This window comes from Micromys minutus, assembly GCF_963924665.1.
Source record: "Micromys minutus genome assembly, chromosome: 9".
NCBI classification, from domain to species: Eukaryota; Metazoa; Chordata; class Mammalia; order Rodentia; family Muridae; genus Micromys; species Micromys minutus.
In genome coordinates, this window is record NC_137978.1 from 49,238,542 (window position 1) to 49,262,379 (window position 23,838).

At 46.2% G+C, this 23,838-nt stretch overlaps 1 protein-coding gene across 1 annotated transcript in view; it reads right to left on the bottom strand.

The window, feature by feature from the left end:
- CLIC4 (chloride intracellular channel 4) overlaps positions 1-23,673 on the bottom strand; it is a 57,986-nt gene extending 34,313 nt beyond the window's left edge. Inside the window, exon 1 of the mRNA XM_080921495.1 lies at positions 23,447-23,673. Coding sequence (XP_080777621.1) covers positions 23,447-23,518 — 72 coding nt within the window. The 5' untranslated portion in view covers positions 23,519-23,673. The remainder of the gene's footprint in view (positions 1-23,446) is intronic.
- Between the last annotated feature and the right edge of the window lie 165 nt (positions 23,674-23,838).

The window sequence follows — 23,838 nt, forward strand, 5'->3', positions numbered from 1 at the left end:
TGAAGATGAACTCCGCTCTTGCAAAGCAAGCTCTTGGAATTAATCCAGCTAGGAACACTCACCTAGACAGTCTCAGGAAACGCCGCCATTCCCCGCAGTCAAGTGACCCTGCCCTCAGTGAGCTGTTAGCCTCTTCTACAAAGGACTGTACAGACCTCATCTGACTGTTATGGGAAACCAACAGTTAATGCACACACTACAGGCAGCTCCAAAGTAAGGGGCAGGGAGACTGCTGCTCCTTGTATGCCCTTTCTTACTTTTCAGTATGTATAGTTTGTGTGGGACAAGTATAATTATTGGATACATTTCCAATATTTAGAAATATGGGCATAAACCTTTTACAGCAAAACCAACCTTTCTACCCAAAATACATGAGAATGAAGTAGGAATCCAGAATGACAGGGAAAGCTCTGGAGATAGGGGATCTGTTTGAGAAGTACTGACAAGCAGGAGTCTCAGATACCTAGGAACAAAGTCTTCAATGAGATAGACTTAAATGCAAAGTACCAGATCCTGCTCCGGGTCAGATTCAGGACATCTGCTCCAAGGTTAAACTCTCCTTTGGACCCAGCTCTTTGAAGACCAGTAACTGATAGCTAGTTGGTAAATAACAACATGTATTCCCCTAACTCCCTTTTTAAAAGAATGCTTCTTGTTGGCCCATAGTGACGGTGCGTGCCTCTCATCACAGCACTCAGGGAGGCAAAGGCAGGAGGATCTCTGAGTCCCAACATGGCCTATATAGTCCAGGCCAGATAAGGCTACATAGTGAACTCCTTTCTACAGATATAGATGGATGGATGGATGGATGGATGGATAGATGGTTAGATAGATAGATAGATAGATAGATAGATAGATAGATAGATAGATAGACAGACAGACAGACAGACAGACAGATGGATAACAAGATATCCTAGCTGATCTTAAACTAGAACATGCTCAAAATTAACTAATCCAAGTCAGTTTATAGTCTCATAAAGACAACCAAACATTGACATTCAAGAGCAGTTGGACTTGGTGGTACATTCCTTTAATCCCGATAGAGGCAGATGGACCTTTTTATCAGGGGAGGGGAGGGTGCTTTTGTCTCGGTCTAAGGAGTTCGCTGCTGGCTCCACCTCTCAGCTGGCAGTCCTTCGGAAAGCAGTACTGTGACAATGCCTTGCTTTAGTCTAAATCACTGGGATGGAGGAAATTCAAACTGTACAAAATGTCTTCTCACATTACACTTTCATTTAAAATGAACTGAAATACAGTGGTACTGTGCTCCCCAATCACTAGGTCACCTGCAGTCAAACTTAGTGTGTTAACTAAAATGTGCTAATGTCCTCTTCGGCAAAGCAGGGAGAGAAGCCTCGCCTTCACTGAGACAATGCCTCAGACATCTATCTCCTTGGTAAATGACCAAATTCTGATTCAGCTACCAGACGTAGCTAATAATTCTTTTTTTTTTTTTTTTAAGAAAAGGCCCAAGTCACACACGTGTCTGTAAAGCTGAGCCTCCTCCCTTAGACTATTCCCTGTTATGATCCTGAGGAGCCCCAGCAACACAACACCTCACCCCTTCCATCCTGGGCTGTGTGGTCCACAAGGAAGATCGTGTTCTTCCCATGGGATTTCATCTGCTATAAATACTGTATTGCTTATTAGCTTTCTATTGATTACTTAACAAGTGACCCCTATGGGTTGCAAAGAGTGTGTTGCAGGCCATTGCCACAGAAAAAATTACTTCTTCCTGACATATTTTAATCAAAAACTTCAATTAAGGAGCTGGGGTGTGCTTCGGCTGGGGACTGTCTAGTCCTCAGCACAACAGGCACCAGGCACGTGTCACACACCTGTTAACTCCAGAGCTTAGTCCACACACCTGATCTGGGGGGGGGGGGGATCAGGAGAGTCAGGAACTCAGGATCACACTCAGCTACACTGAGACTTCAAAGCCAGCCTAGATAACTTAGATATTCTCCCTCCCTCTCTCTCTCTCTCTCTCCCTCCCTCCCTCCCTCCCTCCCTCTCTCTCTCTGTCATAAGAGAGCTGGGACAGAGCTCGGTGATAAAACATTTTCCTAGCATGCAAAAGCCCTGGGGTGGTTCAGTTCTCAGAAACTCTCACTCAAGCACGAGTGCTCGCGCACACACACACACAAACACACACACACACACACCAAAGACTGTAGAAGCGGAACTCCCTTGGATGTGATGCTGTGACAGATCTGATAGTATCGTGAGATGGAAATCAATGAGTCAGAAGGAAGCAGTTGGTACCTGATGTGCCTGCCACACACACGAAGCCATACCCTTTCTGTCAAGATGTGTTTCCTTACCTGGTGAAGCCACACTGAACGCAGAGTTTCTGTTATTCATGATCACAAGTGGCTAAATCACACACACACACACACACACACACACACACACACACACACACACACACACGCCCTGGGCCTGGAAGCCCCTCCGCCTCCGAAGCAGTCTCCAAATGCTGCACAGACACGGGGCTAAGAAAGGGGAGCCAACAGCCCTGATCTCCCGAATCTTACAGTTTGTGGAAGAAACAGATAATATCAGTACAAAACCACTAAGTGCTTAGGGGCGGCCGAGAACTCAGTGAAAGGACAGGGGCCTGCTTCAGAGGCGATGCCCACAGACATCTCCTAGATCAAGGAAAATGAAGTTGCTAAGTGGCTCGGTGAGCACAAGACTAAGCCACAACGACATCTGAAACCACATTAAAGGGCAGATTTTTTACGCTCAAAGAAGAAACAATTCATTCGTTTGTTTGACAAATGTTTATCAAGAGCCTTCTTTTTCCCTTTTGGGTTTTTCAAGACAGGGTTTCTCTGTGTGGCCCTGGCTATCCTGGAACTCCTCTATAGACCAGGCTGGCCTCAAACGCAGAGATCTGCCTGCCTCCTGCGTGCTCAGATTGAACTCAATGTCCCTCACAAGGAATGCCTGGTCTGCAGCATACTGAGTATTTGGTGATACTAGAGACTAACTTCATCTCTCTGGTTCTCAGTTTTCCTCTGTAAACGGGGGAAGAACGTGCACTACATGTTATACACAGTTAACCTGTGAACAGAAATCTCTGAAGGTGGAAGGTGATCAGAAAGAATTCACTGAGACTCAGAGAGCACATGCATTCTGTGCTTTATCCTGATGGGCTCATCCGAGGAAGAGGAAGCAGCGTGAACAATGCAGGAACGCAGGACAACAGGTCACCGTGGAAGAACAGAGTGACAGGAACGGATAGGGACACTGAGGCCAAAGCCCAGTTTCCATCCATTTAAGGCCATGAGAATCCACCACATGGAAAATCTGGCCGCAGGTAGAGAGCTCACAGACGGGAGCCAGGACAGGCAGGGCTGTCAGAGGCCATGGATAGAAAGTGTGGTCACACTGACTGGGGAAAGTGAGACCCTGTATTTGTCATAATAATGACTGGGGTGAAGGGGAGTAACAAAGGGCTCAAGGGACTTCAGAGCCTTTGAGGAGAGCCACCAGGGTGGAGAAAAGCCTCAAGGTGGGAGATAGAGCTCCAGCCTGCTGCAGGGCAGTGAGCAGCATCAGACGTCTATTCGCCTGAAGAGTCTACAGCACTTGGGAAAGTGGTAGGTAAGAATGGGAAGAGGTTTTTTTTTTCCTCTTTTCTTTTTTACAGTAAGAAAACACATCAAATGCTTATAAATGCTGCACAAATGCTAAAACATAAGAAAACTTGAATCTTAAAATACTGAATGCAAAGTAGCTAATCAAAAGCTACTGGAAGGAACAGCTGAGAATGCCCAGTCGTCCGTTCCCTCCGGGAGGACATGCTGACTGGAAGAGGGGGTTCAATCTGTACAACAAACCTGAGCTGTCTCATCTGAACCCGCGTAGTCCATCTGAGCAGAGCAGGAGGACGATGAAGATTAAGGCTCTGCTTACTTTTATGTTCCTTATCCAAAGTCCGAGACACAGGCAAAGTCTTATTTCTCCAGAAGAAATTATAGCCACCTTTTCCCCTGGGAACCTCTCTTTCTTCTAAATTCTCCGATAAAAACAACTGTAAGGCGGGCAGAGCGGCACGGAGCTGTAAACTGAGAACTGGGGAGGTTAGGCAGGAGCAGGAGGAATTAAGATCATGCTCAGGTGGAGGCCGAGCTCAAGGTCAGCAACACTACAAGAGACCCCATCTCAAAAAAGAAAAGAAAGGACACAATTGTAATCTCTGTGCTCAGAGGCTGAGGCAGAACTGTTGCCAGTTCCAAGCCAGCCTGGTCTGCAGTGTCCAGCCTGGGCTAAGGGTGACACCATGTGCCCCAGCAAAAAAGAAAAAAGGAAAAAACTGTTCGGAACAGCAGGGACAGCATATCCCTCTAACTCCTAGCATGCAGGAGGCTGTGGCAGAACAGCAAGGCTGAGGCCAACCTAAGACACACAGTGAGACTCTGTCTCAAAATATTAAATTAATGGCGGGAGAACCGGCTCAGCGGCTGAGCTCCTGATGCTCCTCCAAAGGACATGAGTTTACACCCATGTCGGGCAGCTATGTAAGACCCTGACTCAAAAAAACCAAACGAAACAAACACCGAGTGCAAATAAGATTATATGAGGGTGAACTTCACAAACAGAATTACATGAATATGCAGATTAGTTTTAAAACATTATAGAACAGCATTGATTAGCTGCTAAGTTAGACAGTAACGATAGCAGTGGAGCTGGAGAAGTAGCTCAATTGTGAAAGCCGGGTGCCCAGCACCAAGGCCCCGAGTTCGAGCCTCAGCACCCCATAAACCAGCTACAGTAGCAAACACATATGATGAGGGGAATGGGGACAAAAGGGTCAGAAGGTCAAGGTTATCCCTAGACACATGCAAAGCCCAAGAGCGCTTCCTAAATCTCCCCCTCAGGATACAGCCCGGGCTCGACTACTGGGCCACAGTGGCACTTTAATCCCAGTGCCCCAGGCATATGACTCAAAGTTCCAGGCCTGCCTGGCCTACAGAGCTTATTCCAGGATATCCAAGGCTACCCAGAAAAACTCCGTCTCAAAGAGATGGGGAGTGGGGGGAATGAGACGAGACGACAGGATTGCCGCTGGTAGGGCTCTTGGACCTGACCTCTTACCCCTGGTGAGCAACCCTGATGAAACCCTGCGGCTTATAAAGACATGAATGAGACGGAGGGGCAGTTGGGAAGAATGGGAGGGAAACAAAAGTGAGCAACAGGGTTGAGTGACTATGATCAAAACTTATTTTTCTATTTTAAATTTGATATGTATCGGTGTTTTGACTGCACGGGGATGAGAAGAGGGTACAGGATCCCCCGGACCTGGAGTTACAGACGGCCATGATGGTTGTGAGCCACCACGTGAGTGCTGGGAACTCAACTCAGGTCCCCTGAAAGAGCAACGGGTGCTTTAAAACACTGAGCCACCTCTCCAGCCCCTCAAAATATATTATACACATGCAGGAAAATGCCATCGTAAAACATCTAATTTATGTTAAAAATAAATGTTAATTAAAATATAATGCTAATAAATACATTAATAAAAGCATTGTTAGTTTAGGATATTCCAATGTAAAATATTGTCACTTGATAAACACGAGTCTAGGCATTTTATTTAGAATTTTTTTCTTTATATTACAAATTGTTTCCTTAAAATTATAAGCCAAATTATTTTACTCCAGCTATTACAACTTAATATTAAGAATTCTTATTTACCTCCCTAGCATACCTAAAAATTTTAAATCTCAGTAAGAGAAGATGTTTATTACTAAAATTTTTAGTTACCATTTGAAAACAAGTTCCCAAAATATGATAAAGGTAAACAATACCCAAACAATACCTCCATGTCTGCCATGTTTTACACACAACGAGCAAAAGCCTTTCTCCTTCAGAGAGTTCACCTGAACAGATAAAGTCAGTCCTGGTGTTTTTGGTTTGTTTTTCATTTTCCCAAGCCCCATTACAGACTTCCAATCAGTTACACCTACCCGTGAGAAGTTAACTGTTTAGTCAGACTCTGCAATCTCAAATGTCAACTTTCTCCCGCACACCACCCCATCGTTTGAGAAAGGGTCTCCTTTATGGTTGGCCTTGACTTCGCTGTACAGACAAGGCTAGCAGTGAACTTCTGAGTCTCCTGTCTCCACCTTCCAATTCCTGGGACCACATGCATGGGCTGGGAATCACACCTGGGGGCTCAAGCATGCTAGGCAAGCATCTGAGCTACAAACACACACACACACACAAGCCAGCCCAGGCTTTAAGTTTCTGTCTGGGTCTACACTCAAGCCCAAGGCTACAACCTTGCATATAAAATAAACCTAGACTAGACTAGACAGCACCAACTTCACCGATAACAGCAGACTTGTCACCATACATTCAGGAGTCAGCCCAGCCTGCCAGTTACATGACTTTAAGAGGCTGACTCCTAACCCGTTATTAAGTTCAGAACAGTGGCTATAGAATAAGCCCCTGGCCAAACCCAAATTGCATGCTGTAAGCTTAAAGACCAAATAGACTTTTATCTGTGTGTTTGCTATGATGTAACAGGAACACCACACCAGCAACAGACATAATATTCTTTGCATGACTTTATACCTGTCTTATACATAAAAGTTTGCTCCCAGATCCTAACAAACGTTTTCTGAGTTAAGAATCAGCTCTCACATATCCCCCACACACTCTATGTGGTAGGTGGGAGCTATAAAAAGTGAGAAAAGCTCACTACTCTCGTTATTATAACAAAACACTGACAAGAGCAGCTTATCTGCCACAGGAGGGCAAGCGGAGAGGCAGGAGAGCCCCTGAGCGCTCTGCACCCACACAGATGAATGCCAGCATACACAGCGATCTTTTCCCCTTTGGGGGAACAGTACCTCCTGCATTAGGGGCAGATCTTCAGTCTTCAATTACACCTCTCTAGAAATGCCCTGGGCACCCCCAAGTGTGTCTCCGGGATGATTACAAATCCAACCACATTGAAAACGAACACAGATCACACAACTTCTTGGCCTCTTGACTTGAGATCCAGGGAAGATTAACCAACACACACCCTGGTCCTGAACTCCTGGAATTCACAGGAACAGGCAGCAGCGTGGGGTGTGACTGGGATGAAGGGTATGAAGGATACAGCAGGAACAGAGAGAAGGGGCTTGTTCTGCTGAGGCGGCAAGGAGGTCAGAGAAGGGCGCAGAAGCTACCCCAACTGATCCTTAGAGAAACACTTAGAAACGAACTCCCCACGACCCTTGAAATTCCTTAAGTGTTAGTCCTGCTCCAAGCTACTTCTCACAAGATGCCATGAGCAGCCAGGCATTGTGGCACATGCTTGTGACTCCAGTACCTGGGCAGCCAAGGTAGGAAGTCTGCAGATTTCAAGTCAGCCTGGTGGTCTACAGTGAGCTCCAGGTCAGCCAGAACAACAGAATGAGACTTTCATAAACAAGTAAAATTTCACTTTGAAAGTTAAGCCTTAGACGGCCATGGTGCCTTCTCATAAATCTGAGCATTTGGCAGACCAAGGCTGAAGGACTGCCATGCGTTTGAAGCCAGCCTGGACTCTACAGTGAGTTCCAGCCAGCCTGGGATAGAATAAGAGCCTGTCTCAAAAAAGTTTTTTAGAAACATAGACCAGAAGCAGAAACAAGGCTTCCCTTAGAGGCAAGCACATTCTCGTGTGGTTGGGTGTCTTGGCACACTTGCAAAGGGCTCTAAGAAGGATCACACATGCTAAGCACAGTCACTGTGAGCAAAAACTGCTTTGGGGAGCTTCAAGAGCTCTTATCGGAGAACAATATGTGCTCTGGCCAAAAACAGGAGGTTTCTCCCATCTTCCTGTTCCTCTGCCTCCTCTAGAGGCAGCCAATCAGAGCAAATCTTATTGCCACTTAGCCACACTGGGATCTAACCAGTGAAAACACTGAACAACAAAATTACACAGAGCGTGGGGCTCCCAGGAGTCCAGCCCCAAGGAAGGAGACCTTTGCCAAAGGCCTAACACTTACAAAGTCAGCTTGAGAGGGGAGAGCGGAGGAGAGACAATGTCAAGGTCAAATATTTCACTTGTTTATTTAAAAGTTTATTGTAAGCAGCCCTGTAAACGTTCTGATATATTTTAAGGGCAGGGGTATATATAGACCACAGGACTAATCCACAGAGTAGCCTTTCCAGTGTACCAAAAAGCCAGGGAGGAAGGCGGATTGAAAAGTACTGGCTGATCTCATTGGCCCTGATTAGGAAGCTGTGTAAGTGTGACTTCAGCCCTGGATCACACAACTATATTTAGTTTATACCTAATATGGATGAAGTCCTGAACGAAGCCATTTCCTCTCTCCACAAAAAGAAACTTCCTTGCTTTTCTTCTATCAACAATGCAAAGGGTGGGCTCCTCTGAAGGAGCAACTTTAAAAAAGAAAAGAAAGAGCGACCGGCTGGAGAAAAACATTGACAAATTAGGATGTGGCTTATTAAACTCTGCCCACTTTGACATTGCTAAACTTGAAAACAGTTCTGGGGCTGGAGAGACGGCTCAGCGGTTAAGAGCACTGACTGTTTCTTCCAGAGGTCCTGAGTTCAATTCCTAACAACCACATGGTGGCTCACAACCATCTAGCTACATAATAAATAAATAATTCTTAAAAAAGAAAAAGAAAGAAAACAATTCTAAATTAAAATATGTGATGTTCAAATGAACCTCCTCCTTTACCCTGCTAAAGAGGCTTTAAAGTATTCTACAAGAGACTAATTAGCCAGGCCTCCAAAACACAAAGAGGTGGGGTGAAGCAATGGACACCTGTAATTCCCTTTTACATTGCATCAAGAAGTGTGTTATACATGGGTGTCCGTCCATAGTAGAGCACTATGTACCATGTATAAGGCCTGGTGTTCAAGAGTTAGCCCCTAAAAAGAAAGAGGTGTCGAGAAGAAAAGGAAAGAAACAATCATATTAATTCTCAAAGACCTGGGTACAGATCTCAGCCCCAATACTTACTGGCCCTCCCTGAACCTCATGTATGACACAGAATTGACATGCCTAATTCACGGTTTATGTGAGGATTAGTTAGCTTAGCTAACACATATAAAAAAGACTGGTGTACCGTGCCTGGCCCACAGTCAGCACCCAGAACTGTCTATTACCCCTTTTATCGGTTTACTGTATCCTGCGTGGGAGTAAATTAAATACGTTCAGAAAGTTTATAACATTATAATAAGATGAAAGATAAAGTCACTTTATGATGCTTGAGTCACCCGCTAATCACAGCCACGTTCAAGTTTTAAAGCTTTATTATCACCCCACTGGGGTACAGGGAAGCTAGACACTTAGAGCCCAGAAATAAACACTTTGAGACTGCAGTTGCACCCTTCCCCTTAAGATGACACACGCCTGCACTCCCAGCCCTCGGGAGGCAGAAGCAGGATGTCTGAGTTCTAGGCCAATAAAGTCTACAGAACGAATTCCAGGCCAGCTAGCGATAAAAATCTAAGCAAACAGTCTGCAAACAAGGCGTGGAGCACAGCACTCAGAAAGCAGAGGCAGGGGGATTTCAGTTTCAATGATAGCCTGCGTTTCAACTCTCTCAAAAAGAAAAAAAAATTTCATGTAAATTTACACTACCTTTACTTCTTCTGTTAAAAATTAAGTGAACTCTAAGTCTCCTGGGATGAAGACTTTAAGATATTTGAGCATGTCAACATTTCCCCTTAAGACAGCATCATTTAATACCAGTTAATATAGAACCAATCAACTTACTGGCATCCTGTAAAAATAAAAAAAGAATAAAATCGGGCAGCACAGGATAACAAAAATCATCCAAAGTCCCTCCACAGAGCCACTCAACACCGCACACTGACTCCTGACCACTTTGGAAATGTCACTTTAAAAGAGAAAGGCTCTTCCTAAAGCTCCAGCCTCAGTCCTGAGAGCGGAGCAGATGAACTGTGTCCTCCTGGGACTTGTCTCCTACTGGCCCCTCACTTCTGATGTAGAGTGGTAAGTTCTCCACCTACGTGCAAATCGAGCTTAGTAATATCCCAGAGGTTGAAACCACACACACTACACCCGTAACTAACCACAGACCAATAGTCTAACTCTGTATCCCAAAGGCAGCCTACGAGCAAGTGAGCGGGGTCCGCTGCGCTCGCTCTAAGTGCTCTCCTTAGAAATACTTTTAATCTTACTGAGCCCAAGAGTCAGGTGCTATTACCTCAATGGGGACACCAAGTGAAGGGGGGAGCTAGGATTTAAACACAGCGGCGTAGCTGCAGCATCCGAGTTTTAATACCAAAGTGCGGGTGGGTACATGCGCCACAGCATGCATGTAGTCAGAGCACACTTTGCGTGTCAGCCCACACCTTCCACCATATTTACACAGGGTCTCTTCTTGCTGACCACCATCCATGTCAGACTGGCTTGTCTGCAGGCTTCTAGGGACTCTTAGCCCGTGTACCAGCAGCACACAGGAATTACAGGTACACACTGCTGTGTCTGACTCAACATGGGTCCTGGGGATCCAAGCTCAGGTCCTCACACTTATGTGGCACGCACGCACTTGACCCACTGAGACGAAGGAATATTCTAGTACCAGCACAGAAAGCACAGGCAATACTGTAAGCAACCATCGCCCTCTGCTCTAACTTGGGGGATCTCAGACCTCAAATGAATCTTGGCACTTAGAGGCTGAGGCAGGAAGGCTGCAGGTTCAAAGACCAACATGGGCTACACTGGGAAAATCCATCTCACAAAAAAAAAAAGGAACATCAGGAGAGAGGGAGGGGTGGAGGGAGGGAGGGAGGGAAAGAAGGCGGATAAGGCTTTCGGTTGAGTATATCCTAAGATGTGCACTTTGAGATGCACAGAACACAAAAACGAGCTTCGGCACTCGCGCCCAGATGGCTCTTTGCGCTGTTCTCCACGGATTTGTCTGTCTGGTTTATGGTACTGGAGATGGAACCTGGAGCCTCACAGTTGCTAGGCAAACACTAGTACCACTGAACTACATCCCCAGCCCCAAGCCAGGGATTTGTTTCACCCTTTCAACCTGTTTATCAGACTTCTTCTATGAGCATTCTTATGGATTTAACAAACGCAACTTTCCCGGTCATGTGGGGTTTGTTTTATTGCTTCTCCACTAGATGCCTCTGGAATAAAGTGTATGGAAAGGGGCCTGGGGGTGAGGGAACCCGGCACAGCTCTTCAGCGACATTTTATTGAATAGTAATCCAGTGAGTTAACCCACGGTGCACTTACACACAGAAGTGCACCAACAACGGCACCGCTCTTCTGTGCATCCCTTCTGCCCTGCATTTGGGAAATGCAGCATCCAAGTCTGAGCATCTACTCTAAATATCCTCATGGTGAGCTTCTGCAAGTGGGGAAGCCTCCCAGCCCAGGAAGTACAATGGCTCCCCAGGAAGGAGCTTTCTGGAGCTCTGGCAGAACCGCTCCTTCTGACCCGATAGCCCCCCCTCCGCCCCAGCCTGGAGCTGCAGAATGCATCTGCTTTATTCCCCTCAGCCTGGAGCAGCTCCCGGCATCCAACCGGCTCTTAAATAAAGGCTAGTTTAATAAGAATCGCTTAAACTGACACTAATTTGTACCTCTCTGTATTCACGGAAAAAATGCAAGGAAAAAGGACATGAACCATAATGTGCTTTATTGCTGAGCCCTAAATCTGTTTAAATTGACAGGTCCTGGCAATGACAGATGCCCAGCACCACAACCTTCTTACAACGCTGTATTTACAGTGATTGCTGCCAGAAAAATAAGGAATTAAAAAATGGTACAAATTCTATGAGGTGACAGAAGACATAATCACCATAGGGAGAAAACAATCAGGTTAAATCTTGAAAGCTCGGTCTTCATTTGATTTTGGGAAAGACTGCTCTGGGTTCCGGCATTAGAGAAAAGATTCCTGTAGTTTAGCATGTGATGTTTATCTTCCAAAGCCTGACAGACAGCACAATAAGACCCTACATCAAATGAACAAAAAAGTTCTTAAAAAATCATACACATGGGCTGGAGACGGCTTAGAGGTTAAGAGCACTGAGGTCCTGAGTTCAATTCCCAGCATCCACACGGTGGCTCACAACCATCTGTAATGGGATCCGATGCCCTCATCTGGTGTGTCTGAAGACATCAGTGTACTCCTATACATATAAAGTAAATAAATCTTTTAAAAAAAAATCATCATACACAGCATCCTGGACTACACGAGCTCAAGGCTAGCTTTGGCCACAGACCCTGTTCTCAAAGTTCACTCCCTAGTTGGAGAAGGGGGTGTGGGACACACACATTCTCAGGCACCTGAAACAAAAAAATTGAAAATTCTTCAAAGGTTTGGGGTTGTTTGTTTGTTTTGGTCTTATTTGTTTTGGTTGGTTGGTTGGTTCGTTGGTTGGTTAGCAGGTTGGTTGGCTGGCTGGTTGGTTGATTGGTTGGCTGGCTGGCTGGATTCCAGGAATTTGGTGGGAGACAGGCCCCAGTATGTAGTTCTGGCTGGCCTGAAACTCAGATCTACCTGCCACACTTAAGCAATTTATTTATTTTGATTTTCTGTGTTTGCTTTGCCAGTGCCCTGAGGCCAGGAGGACATCAGATTTTCTGGAATAAAGAATTACAGCCAGGTATAGGAACCAAACTGGGGCCTCTTCGAGAACAGAAGTACTCCTAACTGCCAAGCCATCTCTCCAGCTTCCAAAAGAAAAGTCTTAATTTACTGCTTTGGACTTTGAGGATAACTAAACATCAGCATACTTTAAGCAACACCGTGCTAATCTATAAGCTAGAGTTAACTGAGACTAAGTTGAGCTCTCTTTCAGCTAAGGACTGTCACACAAGAGTGAGTGGAAGGCTTCCGAGAACTACAGCTGACAGCTGATCAGACAAAATCCCACCACTAAATCATCAGCGTTTTAATGACACACACAATTTATGCTTCTGTCAACTATTCATCAAATACAACTATTAATCAGATGCTCCTTTTCCAAAGGACTGCGTATTTTACAGGGTGCTTGTAGTGAATTCTAATCAGCAGCAGTAGTTAGGGCCCACCAACTGTACCTAAGTGCATTCACTCATTCAGTAAGATTTACCGAACGCCTGGTAGGAAACAAGCTATCTACGGAATACTGTAGTGGACACAAAGATGAACTACACGGGTCCCACCTACACTGAGCTCCCAGTATTATGACAAAGGCATGTGGATGGAAAAAATTGTTCTCCACTGATAGGTAACAGAAAAGTGATCCTGAAAAACAAAGGCATGTAAACAGGAAAGGTTGCTTCAGGCAGGTAGCGTACATGGCCCATGTGGAATAAGAAACACAAGCCTTCCAACTATCTAAGGTAAAGCCCAGGAAGCAGGAGACACATGTGCCCATCCACTGGGTCTCCACTATGAGGACTGTAGGCTTGAATGACAGGCTGTGGTTTGATGTTAGTTAGCAGAGTCACAAAATGGTTTCTGTACTTGGCAAGTAAGGAAGAGGAAAAACACATCTTCCGTGGATCTTCAAAACACATTTCCTATAGCAATGCTTATCTCTCTGAGATAGGCTTTACTTATCTTCATACTTCCGTGTTCTCATAGGTCTTTGTTGCCATTCCAATCCCTCTGGAGCCTTTCCTGTACCCCAGTTTCAGCTTGCAGATGACCAGCTGTTCGGGTTTTTGTTCGGATGTGTTTCCTTTGTCTCACAACTATTGAGGCACTGGTGTGGGAGCTGTATACATCCATCTGCCATTACAGCAGCAGACTCAGTTGGAGAGAAAGCTATCAACTGGTGATTAAGTGTTGAACACAGACAGAAAGACAGGCTGTCTGCTTGCTTCCCCTTCCCTCTTTTCCTTGTGTCTTCTCCTTCCCTTTCTCCTCTCCCCTCCCTCTCTCTGTGTCTCCTGTAGCCCAGGCTGGCTTCAATTTTGCTCTGTAGCTGAGAACCTCAACCTTCTGCTCCCAGACAGTCCTCTGGGATTGTCAATCATGGTGCCTTATGCCTGTAATACCAGCACTTAACAAGGCTGAGGCAGTAAGACTTAGATACAAGGTCACCAGGGCTATACAGCAAGTCAGGCTCGCTCTCGCTCTTTCTCAAACACACACACACACACACACACACACACACACACACACACACAAATTGTAGCCCCGACTGTCCTGGAACTCAATCTGCAGACCATGCTAGTCTTGAACTCACAAATCCACCAGCCTCTGCCTCCTGAGCGCTGCCACTGCCCAGCAGGAATTGTTTATAATTAACTCAACCAGCAAATTTCAGACAAGTTTTACTTTAGATAAACCTAACTTACAGACTATAATCTACAAAAGGAATACAGGAGTTTCTTTAAACAACTACTAATAAGCCACTTATAGCCTCGTTGATACCTCTCATCCCTAAATATTCCTCTCAGATTTAAAGCAATTATTCCGTTTAGGCTGTCACCTAGAAAATCGTTCCTAAGCTCTTTTCAATGGATTTGGCTTTTTGTTTGTGAGGTATTTTCTGTGTTTTTTATAAGACAAGGTCTCATAGCCTAGGCTGGCCTAGGACCTAGCCAGCCAGCACCTTGAACTTTGGCTCTGCCTTCTACCACCCACTAACTGCTAGGATTAAAGTTTATTCTGTTTGGTTTTGAGTATGGAATCTTTGGTCTTAAACTTGACCATCTTTGTGCTTCAGCCTGCTGAGTGCTGGGGTTATAGGTCTGTATCACCATACCCTGCTGTGTGTGTGTATGTGTGCGCGTGCGTGCGTGCGTTCATGCGTGCGTGCGTTCATGCGTGCGTGCGTTCATGCGTGCGTGCGTGCATGCGTGCGTGCGTGCGTGCGTGCATGCATGCCTGTGTGTGTGTGTGAGTCTCACACTGTATAATCCCAGTTAACCTAGACCTTGTAACAGCCCTCCTGCTGCAGCTTCAGGTGTGTAGGATCTCAACATCAACTACCACTCCCAGTTTCCACCGGACTAATGAACGGAACATAGGTCACTGTGTGTTAGTTAAAAGATGTGCTAAGCGGCTCACTGCTGTCAGCCACCACGGCTCATCTTCCCATCGTCCAACTGTACCACAAGCTCTTTGAGGAAAGAGGAAAGATCTGTGCTTAATCCCCTCATCGCTGCCTGCTTCCTTTGCTCTCCTTGTACATAACCCAACAGATCCTAGGCAAGGATTAGATCTCACGGCCACCCTAGTCCACACACAGCAGGGAAAAGTTAACTCTGAAAAGCAGCTTCAATTTTTAGAACAATTTCTCCTAAAGAACACCAAGGGAGCCCCTACCTGAAAACTATTTTTTAAAGTTATTTAATATTTATAATATAAAATATTATAGCTCACAAAATTTGTTACATAATAATATATGATGAATACACAATTTTTTTTTCTTTTTCTTTTCTAAGGAGGACTGAGGCTTCCACATTTTGACCTTCATTCTTTTTGAGCTTCATAAGGTCTGTGAGTTGTTTCTTGGGCATTCAGAGCTTTCTGGGGCTAGTACCCAATTATCATATCATATGTGTTCTTTTGTGACTGGGTTACCTCACTCAGGATGATAGTCTCTAGTTCCATCCATTTGCCTATGAATTTCATGAAGTCATTGTTCCTAACAACTAAGTAGGACTTCATTGTGTAAATATACCACATGTTCTATATCCATTCCTCTGTTGAAGGACATCTGGGCTCTTTCCAGCTTCTGGCTATTATAAATAAGGCTGTTATAAACATGGTGGAGCATGTGTCCTTGTTATATGTTGGAGTATCTTTGGGGTATATGCCCAGAAGTGGAATAGCTGGGTCTTCAGGTCCTGAAAACCATTTAATCCACACCTGTCTGAACAATTCCAGATTTTATCGTTGACCTCCGCTAGCTCAGCTGGTAAAGCAGGGGACTAGCTACAAGTGGGCTTCACAAACATTGCTTTCTGAGGGCAGGGATGGTCTTATATTCCTTTAACCCCAGGGTAGGCAGAGGCAACTGGATCTCTGTGAGTTGGAGGCCAGTTTGTGCAATAGGACAGCCAGGACTACACAGAGAAAGCCTGTCTCAAACAAATAAAAAAATTTGCCTTCATCTAGCAAGGACCAGACAGAGCACCTGTTTATGAAAAGACAGCTAGAGACAGCATCTAAGTTTCTTTTATAAACTGAAGTAAGTTTTCCTTCCACACCTCAACTCACAAATCAGACCGAGCTTCCTTTTACTCTCTGCTCTCACAGGAAGACTAAACATTACACAAAAACTCTCAAGGACTCATTCATAAAAGTCTTTGAAAAAGACTAGGGCGTATTTGCCATGAAAGGCCCTACTGACTGAAGTACAATTAACAGCCCGGTTACTGAGGGCTGGAGACCTTTACTAGGCGTTATAGGCTGCAGTGTTCACTAAAGCATGCTGTCCTCAGGTCAAGCATTACTAGAGGGCACACCCTTCATTCACTTCGCTTTTTGCAAAACTTTCAATGCAAGTCTTGCATATTTGTCACGCTCAAGTTCAACATTTAATTTCCTAAGTGTAATGACCGTTTCTTTAGGATACGGCTCCCCCAATACCCTAAACGACACAAGCGCCCAAGTCATCACTTCCGTTTTTAATGACTGCGCACCTGCGTCATCTACCACCTGGTCTCCACCTTAAAAAAGGAAGCACCTGCTTTGGTTGTTTGACAAGAAAACCGGGGAGAGCACCGGCAAGGCCTCCCAGGTCCCTACCTCAGCTCCATCTAACTGCAGCTCCGTCTTCGCTGTTTATTCAGGTTTGCATTGATTTATTCTCCTCCCACACATACTAATAGCTGGCCTCATGCTGGGAAGAGTCGGTGGGTGTTATACCAGGTGATTGACAGGTCTGCAAATTCTATTACAATGAGAATTCAATGTTCTTAAACACACGCACATGTGCAAGCCAAAAAAAAAAAAGACTGTTGAGCTTCTTGCTTAGAGCTGTATTTTATATTCAAAAAATAAATAAATAAAAAGAGAAAGAGAAAGAAAGAAACAAAACTCCACCAGGGGTAGAAATATGTGGTGGGCTCTGGGGTTCACATCTGGCCCTAGTTCCAATATTGCTACCTGTTCAAGCAATATAATTTAAACGTTTTTATTCCAAATATTGTCTTATTTATCTACATTAGGTGGTGACTTTAATGAGTTCATAATCAGTCTCATACAGTCTCCAGGTTTTATATTTTAAATAAGAGGAGGAAAAGTTACATATTGCTAATTGCTGTGCTTGGTGCCCTAGCTACTCTGGAGGCTGAAACAGGAAGACCTAAAGTTCTAGGCTTGGGGCTGCAGTGATGGCTCAGTGGTTAGGAGCACGGGCTGCTCTTCTAGAGGACCAGGGTTCAATTCCCAGCACCCACATGGCAACTCACAACTATGTAACACCAGTTTCAGGGGACCTGACAGCCTCTTCTGGCCTCCTTGGACATGAAGCACACACATGCCGTACACTACAGGCAAAACACCCACACACGAAATAAACGAATAGATTTGAAAAGGAACCAGGAGTCAGAAGACGTGCCTTTGATCTCAGCACTCAGAGGGAGGTGGATCTCTGTGAGTAAAGTCCAATCTAGTAGTCTATATTGAGAGTTCCAGGTCGAGACCTTGTCTCAAATTAATGTAAATTTTTAAAGGGCCGTGGTATTACTTAGTGATATTGTGCTTGCCTAGCATACATAAGGCCTTGGCTTCCATTCCTGGTACCAACCAAAACTAAACTAAAATAAAAAGCTAATTGACATTCTTCACACTAATACTTGGTACTGACCACTGAGGTCTTGTGAGCCAAGTCTCATAAAAAAGCAACAGAACTAAAAGCTCCTGAGAAATTCTCAAACGCACGCCCTGACTATAATTAGATTTCAGCTAAACCATACTCCGATGGTTCACAATCATAACCCAAATGTCATTTTCCACCAGGGACTCATTCCCACTCTCTGTCCCAGCCTCCAGCCCAGCACACCGACCCTAGCTTTCTGTTCTGCATGATACACATCTTAACTCTTTGTGCCTTACTCACCCTCCCCATACTGCCTAGCTCACTTCCCAGAGACTCACTCATTCCGGAAACACAGGAAAAGAAGAAGCGGAGGCTCCTCAGGCTCCTTGCTGGGCCACCGGGGAAACAGGGGAAGGGGAAGTGTTGCTCACCACCCCCTCCCGGCTTCTAGGCACCCCTCAGGCAACCTTCCAAAACAACCTGATGGCCCTTTCCTGTCACTAGCTCATTAGGTGTCCCCAGTTGCTCAGTCCGTTTGGTTTCTGTCAGAATTTTATATTTAACCAAATCATCACCTTGGTATTTACCAAAAGCAGCCTGGGAATAAACAGGTTTTCATTAACCTCACATTTTGCACTATTTCCAAGTCCTTAAGGTCCCCCTCCAGACACCCCAAATGAGTAAGCAAACCAGTTAGAAAAGGGAACACTGTCGGTTCACGTTGAATTTATAAGTTCAATTGTTGGATCCTGGCACTTTTCTAGAGAAAATGTATTGAAAGCACTGAAGTCTGCCCTTGAAACCAAACAAAAAACTCACTTCACACAGGCAGCAGGATCCATTCATGCTTCCCCCCCCCCCCGCCCCCCATGTGCTGAGGAAGAGGTGGGCAGACAGCAGGCTGGCAGCGGGGGAAGGGAGAAGTCCCCGGAGAGCAAAGCCTGCAAAACTAAATGCACACACTAAAGCCCAGGCTGAAGTTGACCAGGCTCAGCCTCAGCTCCTCAGGATCTGACTATCTGGCTCCTCCTTTCAGAGGCCCAGCTGCTCCTGGGGGACTTCACAAGTGATGTCTAAACTCACCTACCTCTAACCTACCTAGTGCCCTACTTTTTCAGGACCAAATTCAATCTTCATATCTAGCTCCTAACTTACCATGAACCATATTTGACTCTACAAGCAAGTACCATCTCGGCCATGTGTTTGTTTGTGGTACTGAGGATCAATCAATCCTAGGGCCTAACAAGCTAAGCAAGAACTCTACTACCCAGCTACAACCCAGTCCTCTCTGAGATAGGTTATCAGCATGTGGTCCAAACTGGCCTTGAATTCATTCTGCAGATTAACATCCTATAAAAACCCCTCCCAATCCCAGAAGCTCAGGGACAACAGTGATAACCCAATTCAAAATGGTAGTCCATGAAGTTTAAATTATGTCCTATAAAACTAAGTCCTGCAGAGAGATTACCTCCTAGTTGGATAAGAAATACAGTCAAAGTGGAGAAACAATGGTGTTGATAAAAACCGGGATCTGCTGGAGAGATAGATGGCTCAGAGGTTAAGGGCACTGGCTGCTCTTCTTCTAGAGGTCCTGAGTTCAATTCCCATGTTACAGCTCAGAACCACCTGTAATGGGATCCAATGCCCTAAAGGACTGCTATATATAAAGTAAATAAATACATCTTTAAAAGAAAGATACAAACCGGGCTCGTGAAAGCAAAGTAAAACTCCAAACTCCCGATTAATCTGTCTGTATAAGCCCTGCACTCCAGAGGCTGAGAAAAGACTCCCACAAATCCCAGGGTAGCCTGTGCTACAGAGTAAGGCCCTGTCTCAAATACATATATAAATAAAAAGAGGGTGCCGCCGGGTACCCAGGTCAGTAATCAGCTCTCTGCTCCTTTCATCTGTGGTTCCTGAGTTAATATTTATTTACCTTTACACAAACAGAAATCTTGGATCCTAACTACAGAGATAGCCAAGAAGATACACTGATAGAAAGTGTGGCAGATGCAGGAAGATCAGAAGTATGAACTTTGAAGGAAAAAGAGGTAAGCAGCTTTAATCACATGGGACTGTCATCAGTGGGCTATAGAAAATAGGACAAAGGATCAAGGTTCATGACTCAGAACATCAGGACCTTATTTCTATAAGTTGTTCAAGGAACAGGGTGTTCTGCTGAGGCAGAACCCCTCTAAGTTAGAGGACAGCCTGAGCTATGTAGGGAGTGCAAGGCCAGTTTAGATACAAAGGGAAAACCTATCCACAAACAAGAAGAAGAAAAAAAAGGGGGCGGGGGTGTTCCCAGTTCAAAGAAGGACAGACAAGACACACACTAGCAGCAACAGCAATAACAACGCTGGAGAGGTGACCACGGGGTGAGTGCTCACTGCTGGTAAGCCATGCAGAATGACCTGCAAAGGATCAGAGCTCAATTCCCAGCATCCATGTGGGGCAGCACACAACACTGTAACACTCCTGAACGCAAGGGCACCTGCAGACGTGCACATCCATAGCTGAAGATAAAAATAGCTTTTAAACATAGATTTTTAGTGCCCCGGAGGGTGAAGAAGCAATCTCCTGTCCAGCACTAGGTAGCTTAACATCGAACACCACACCCACCAGGCAGACAACGCAGTCATTGCCAGCCTGGCTCCTGAGTTCAGGCTCCAGAACCCGTGAGGATGGTGGGGGGTGGGGGGAGGGGTAGCTCTAAGTTCCTTGGTGACTTCCAAAGGTGTGCTGTCACACACACACACACACACACACACACACACACACAGAGTGCTTCTTTCTTTTTTAAACACTGAAAGTTTTCAGCCACATAAGTGGTGACTCACACCTATGCGTGGAGCAGCACTTGGGTGGCTGAGGCCAGACTACCATGGGTTTGAGGCTGGTGTGAGCTCGGGGGCAGATTCAGACTAGTGTGAACTGTATTAAGATCCTAAGTCCAAAATTTAAAAAAAGGAAAAAGTTTTCAGTTACAAACTCAGGATTTTTGGCTGAAAAGCTAACGCTGTTTAGCATACCACCCTGGACAAACAGTTGCCGCCCCTCATTGCTTTCAAAAATAACCCTATTTAGAAGTTATTTTCCCCATGTGCATTTCCCGAGTCCAGGGTTTGAAAAGAAATCAACAGACTTTACGACATTTTCATTTTCATTCTCCTTTCAAACAGCCAACTGGGTCTGCATCAGCGTAACGCTGGCCTATACTAATGCACAGAAGGGTGAAGATCATTTCACGGACAAGAAAAAAAAAAGGTAATAAAGCTTGAGAGAAAACAAATTGCCCAGGACAGCCCAGCCACTGGGCACAGACCTACATGACTGATGTCTGACCCCCTCAAGGCCAGAGACCTGTCAATTTATGGAAGGCTGGGACGGGCATGCAAGTGACTCAGTCTGGGAAAACTGGGTACCCCACCCATCTCCTTATGGAAGTATGAAATCAACAGTGAGCAGGGCACTAGACATCCGTCATGTCCTTTCCGAGAGACAGTGAGTGCCTGTTGATGAAAAAAGTCACGCACAGGGCCTACATCTCCAATCTCTTCCCTAGTTTTTAAACATTTTTCTTGCCATATTGTATTAGCCAGGACCTCCCAAACCACGCCGAGCAGAAGCCATATAAAATACAGCATCCGTGGGATTCTAAGTTGTTGTGTTTGCTGTTGATTTTGAGACTGGGTTTCCTACGCAGCCCTGGCTACCTTGGAACTTACTAGGTAGACGAGGCTGGCCTCCAGCTCAGGTCGGCCTGCCTCTGCCTTCCAAAGGCTGGGATGAAAGGGCCAAGTTTTTATTACTCGGTTTATAATTCTGAGCTGTGTTAAGGTTTTACCATTAAGCGCTGTTCTTCAGATTAGCATTTGCACTTTTAGAGGTCATTTTTTGGCTTTGTTTTGCTTTGTTTAGTTTGTCAAAAGTCCTTCTGGCTGGATATGATGTTTCCCACCTGTAGTCCAGTCTGAAGCCGCCTGGACTACATTATGAGTTCCAAGTCAGCATAGGATACAGAGTAAGACCCTGTCTCAGAAAGAGAGGAGAGGGCAGGCAAGAGGAGCAAAACTGTTAAGTCTAGTCTCCATCTCTGGCCTAGCGTGTTCCCATCTGTTTTCTACTACATTCTCCCCGTTTCTTATTTCAGGCTCCTTGCTACAGGCCTCAAAAGTCTTGTCTGCCACCTCTAGTCACAGACACTGTGATATTTTGAGAGCCCTAAGCCTTTTTCTTCCTAATGCTGTGGCTCTTTAATACAGTTCTTCATGTTGTGGTGACCCCCCCAACCATGAAATTCTTTTTGGTGCTACTTCCTACTGTAACTGTTACTGCTATGAACTGTAATGAAATTATCTGTGTTTTCCAATGGCCTTTGGTGACCCTGTAAAAAGGGGTCTTGACCCCCAGTTGAGAACTGCTGCTCTAGACCCCCTCCCAAAAAAAGTTTCTAAAGAAAGAAAACACTAACGCAGCCCACATTTTTACCTCCCGGCAGATTTCTGCCTTCCACCTCTGGAACACATCCTTCGATAATTTCCGCTCTTTTACATTAAAACTAAGAAAGGGCAGACATAGTACTGGATGCCTGATGAATTTCTAGTGCTGAGGATCTAGACGTATACCTGGCGATTTAGTGGCTAACAGAATGTCAGGGTTTGGAAGGTGGCTCAGTAAAGCAGGGACCCAGATGTTAACTTTTCTCTCTTTCACTATGCCCCAAAAGGGAGAGACGCGGAGAGCATTCAGAGTTAGGCAAGAAGGCAGCTCCAGAATTTACAAGCTGAGAACGGCGAGGAGGGAACCTTTTAAAGCCCCAGGGAGTAGAGAATTCTTTCTGGCATCAGGTTTTCTTTAAAACCAAAAGCGCTTGCCGAGGTGGCAGCACCAACGGGAGCGGCCAAAAGGTTGCATCATGTGAAAACAGGAGCGCTTGAGAAACGAGAAAACCAGATGGTGGTAAAACACCGGACAGGAAAACCCAAGCCGGGAATCTCCGACTTTTCCGGAAGCCTTGGGGCATCCACCCTTCTTTTCGCTTTTTCTTTTCTTTTCCTTTTTTTTCTTCTTCTTTGCAGTTGTTGTCTGGATTTTGGGTGTGTGTCAGGGAGCTCACATTTGTAACCCAGTCTGGCCTCGAACTCGAAGCACTCAAGGCTCCACAGCTGGGTCACAGCCTAGTCACCACGCCCGCATTAAACAAGCTTCCCCTCCCCCATAAGGGAGGAGGGCTGGGTTGAGGGTCCCACGTATTGCAGGCTTGCCCAGTGTTCACTAAGTAGCCAAAGGCTGGCCCTGAACTCCCGATCTTCCGGGGACCACTTTTCCCAATTGCTGGGTTAAGGCTCCCGGGTCCCCCAGCCCCTTTATTTTATTTAACATTGTATCGAAATTAAAGTTTCAGTTTCACACCAGCTGAGCGCCAGCCTTCCAGTAAGTTTGGTGAGCCGGGCGTCCCGAGGCTGGGACTCGCGGCGGGGTGGGGTCGGACAGGGCAAGGAGGGTGACAGGACCCACGCGGCGCGGTGGAGGCACGTCCCGCCCTGCGGAGTCGCCTCTCTGTCGCCGCGCCCGCAGGGTCCGCCAAGGTCCCGCTGCGAGGCGGGAAGGCGCGGAGCCGAGACAATGGGAAGGGGCGCGGGAGTTAGAGCGTCCTCTCGGGCCGCGGGGACGCCGCGTGGGGGCGCTTCGGGGAGGGGGGGTATCCGCGCCTCTCGGGACGGCGAGCGCTCACCTTGACGAAGAGCTCGATGAGGGGCTCTTTGTCCTCCTCCTTCAGCCCGTTCAGGGGCATCGACAGCGCCATGGCCGGTTGGGCTGGGCTCCGCGGACGGCGGCTGCGGCTGTGGCTCCGGGGCTGCTGTGGCTGCGGGTTCCCGCCGCTCGCTCGCTGACTCGCTCGCTGGACAGTCCCGACGTCTAGCTGCCGGTGATCCTCAGATCCTCAGCACCGCCTCACGCCTCGCGCGCGACTCTGAGGGGGTTACGGTCAGTGCGGCTTCAAACCGCTGGGCGGAGCCCGGTAGGCGTGGTGTGGGCGGAGCAGCGGCCCGGGCGCCTTAGAGTTCTACAAGAGGGAAAATGGGTAGACCGGAGCCGGAGGGCGTGGCCTTGGACGAGGAAGGC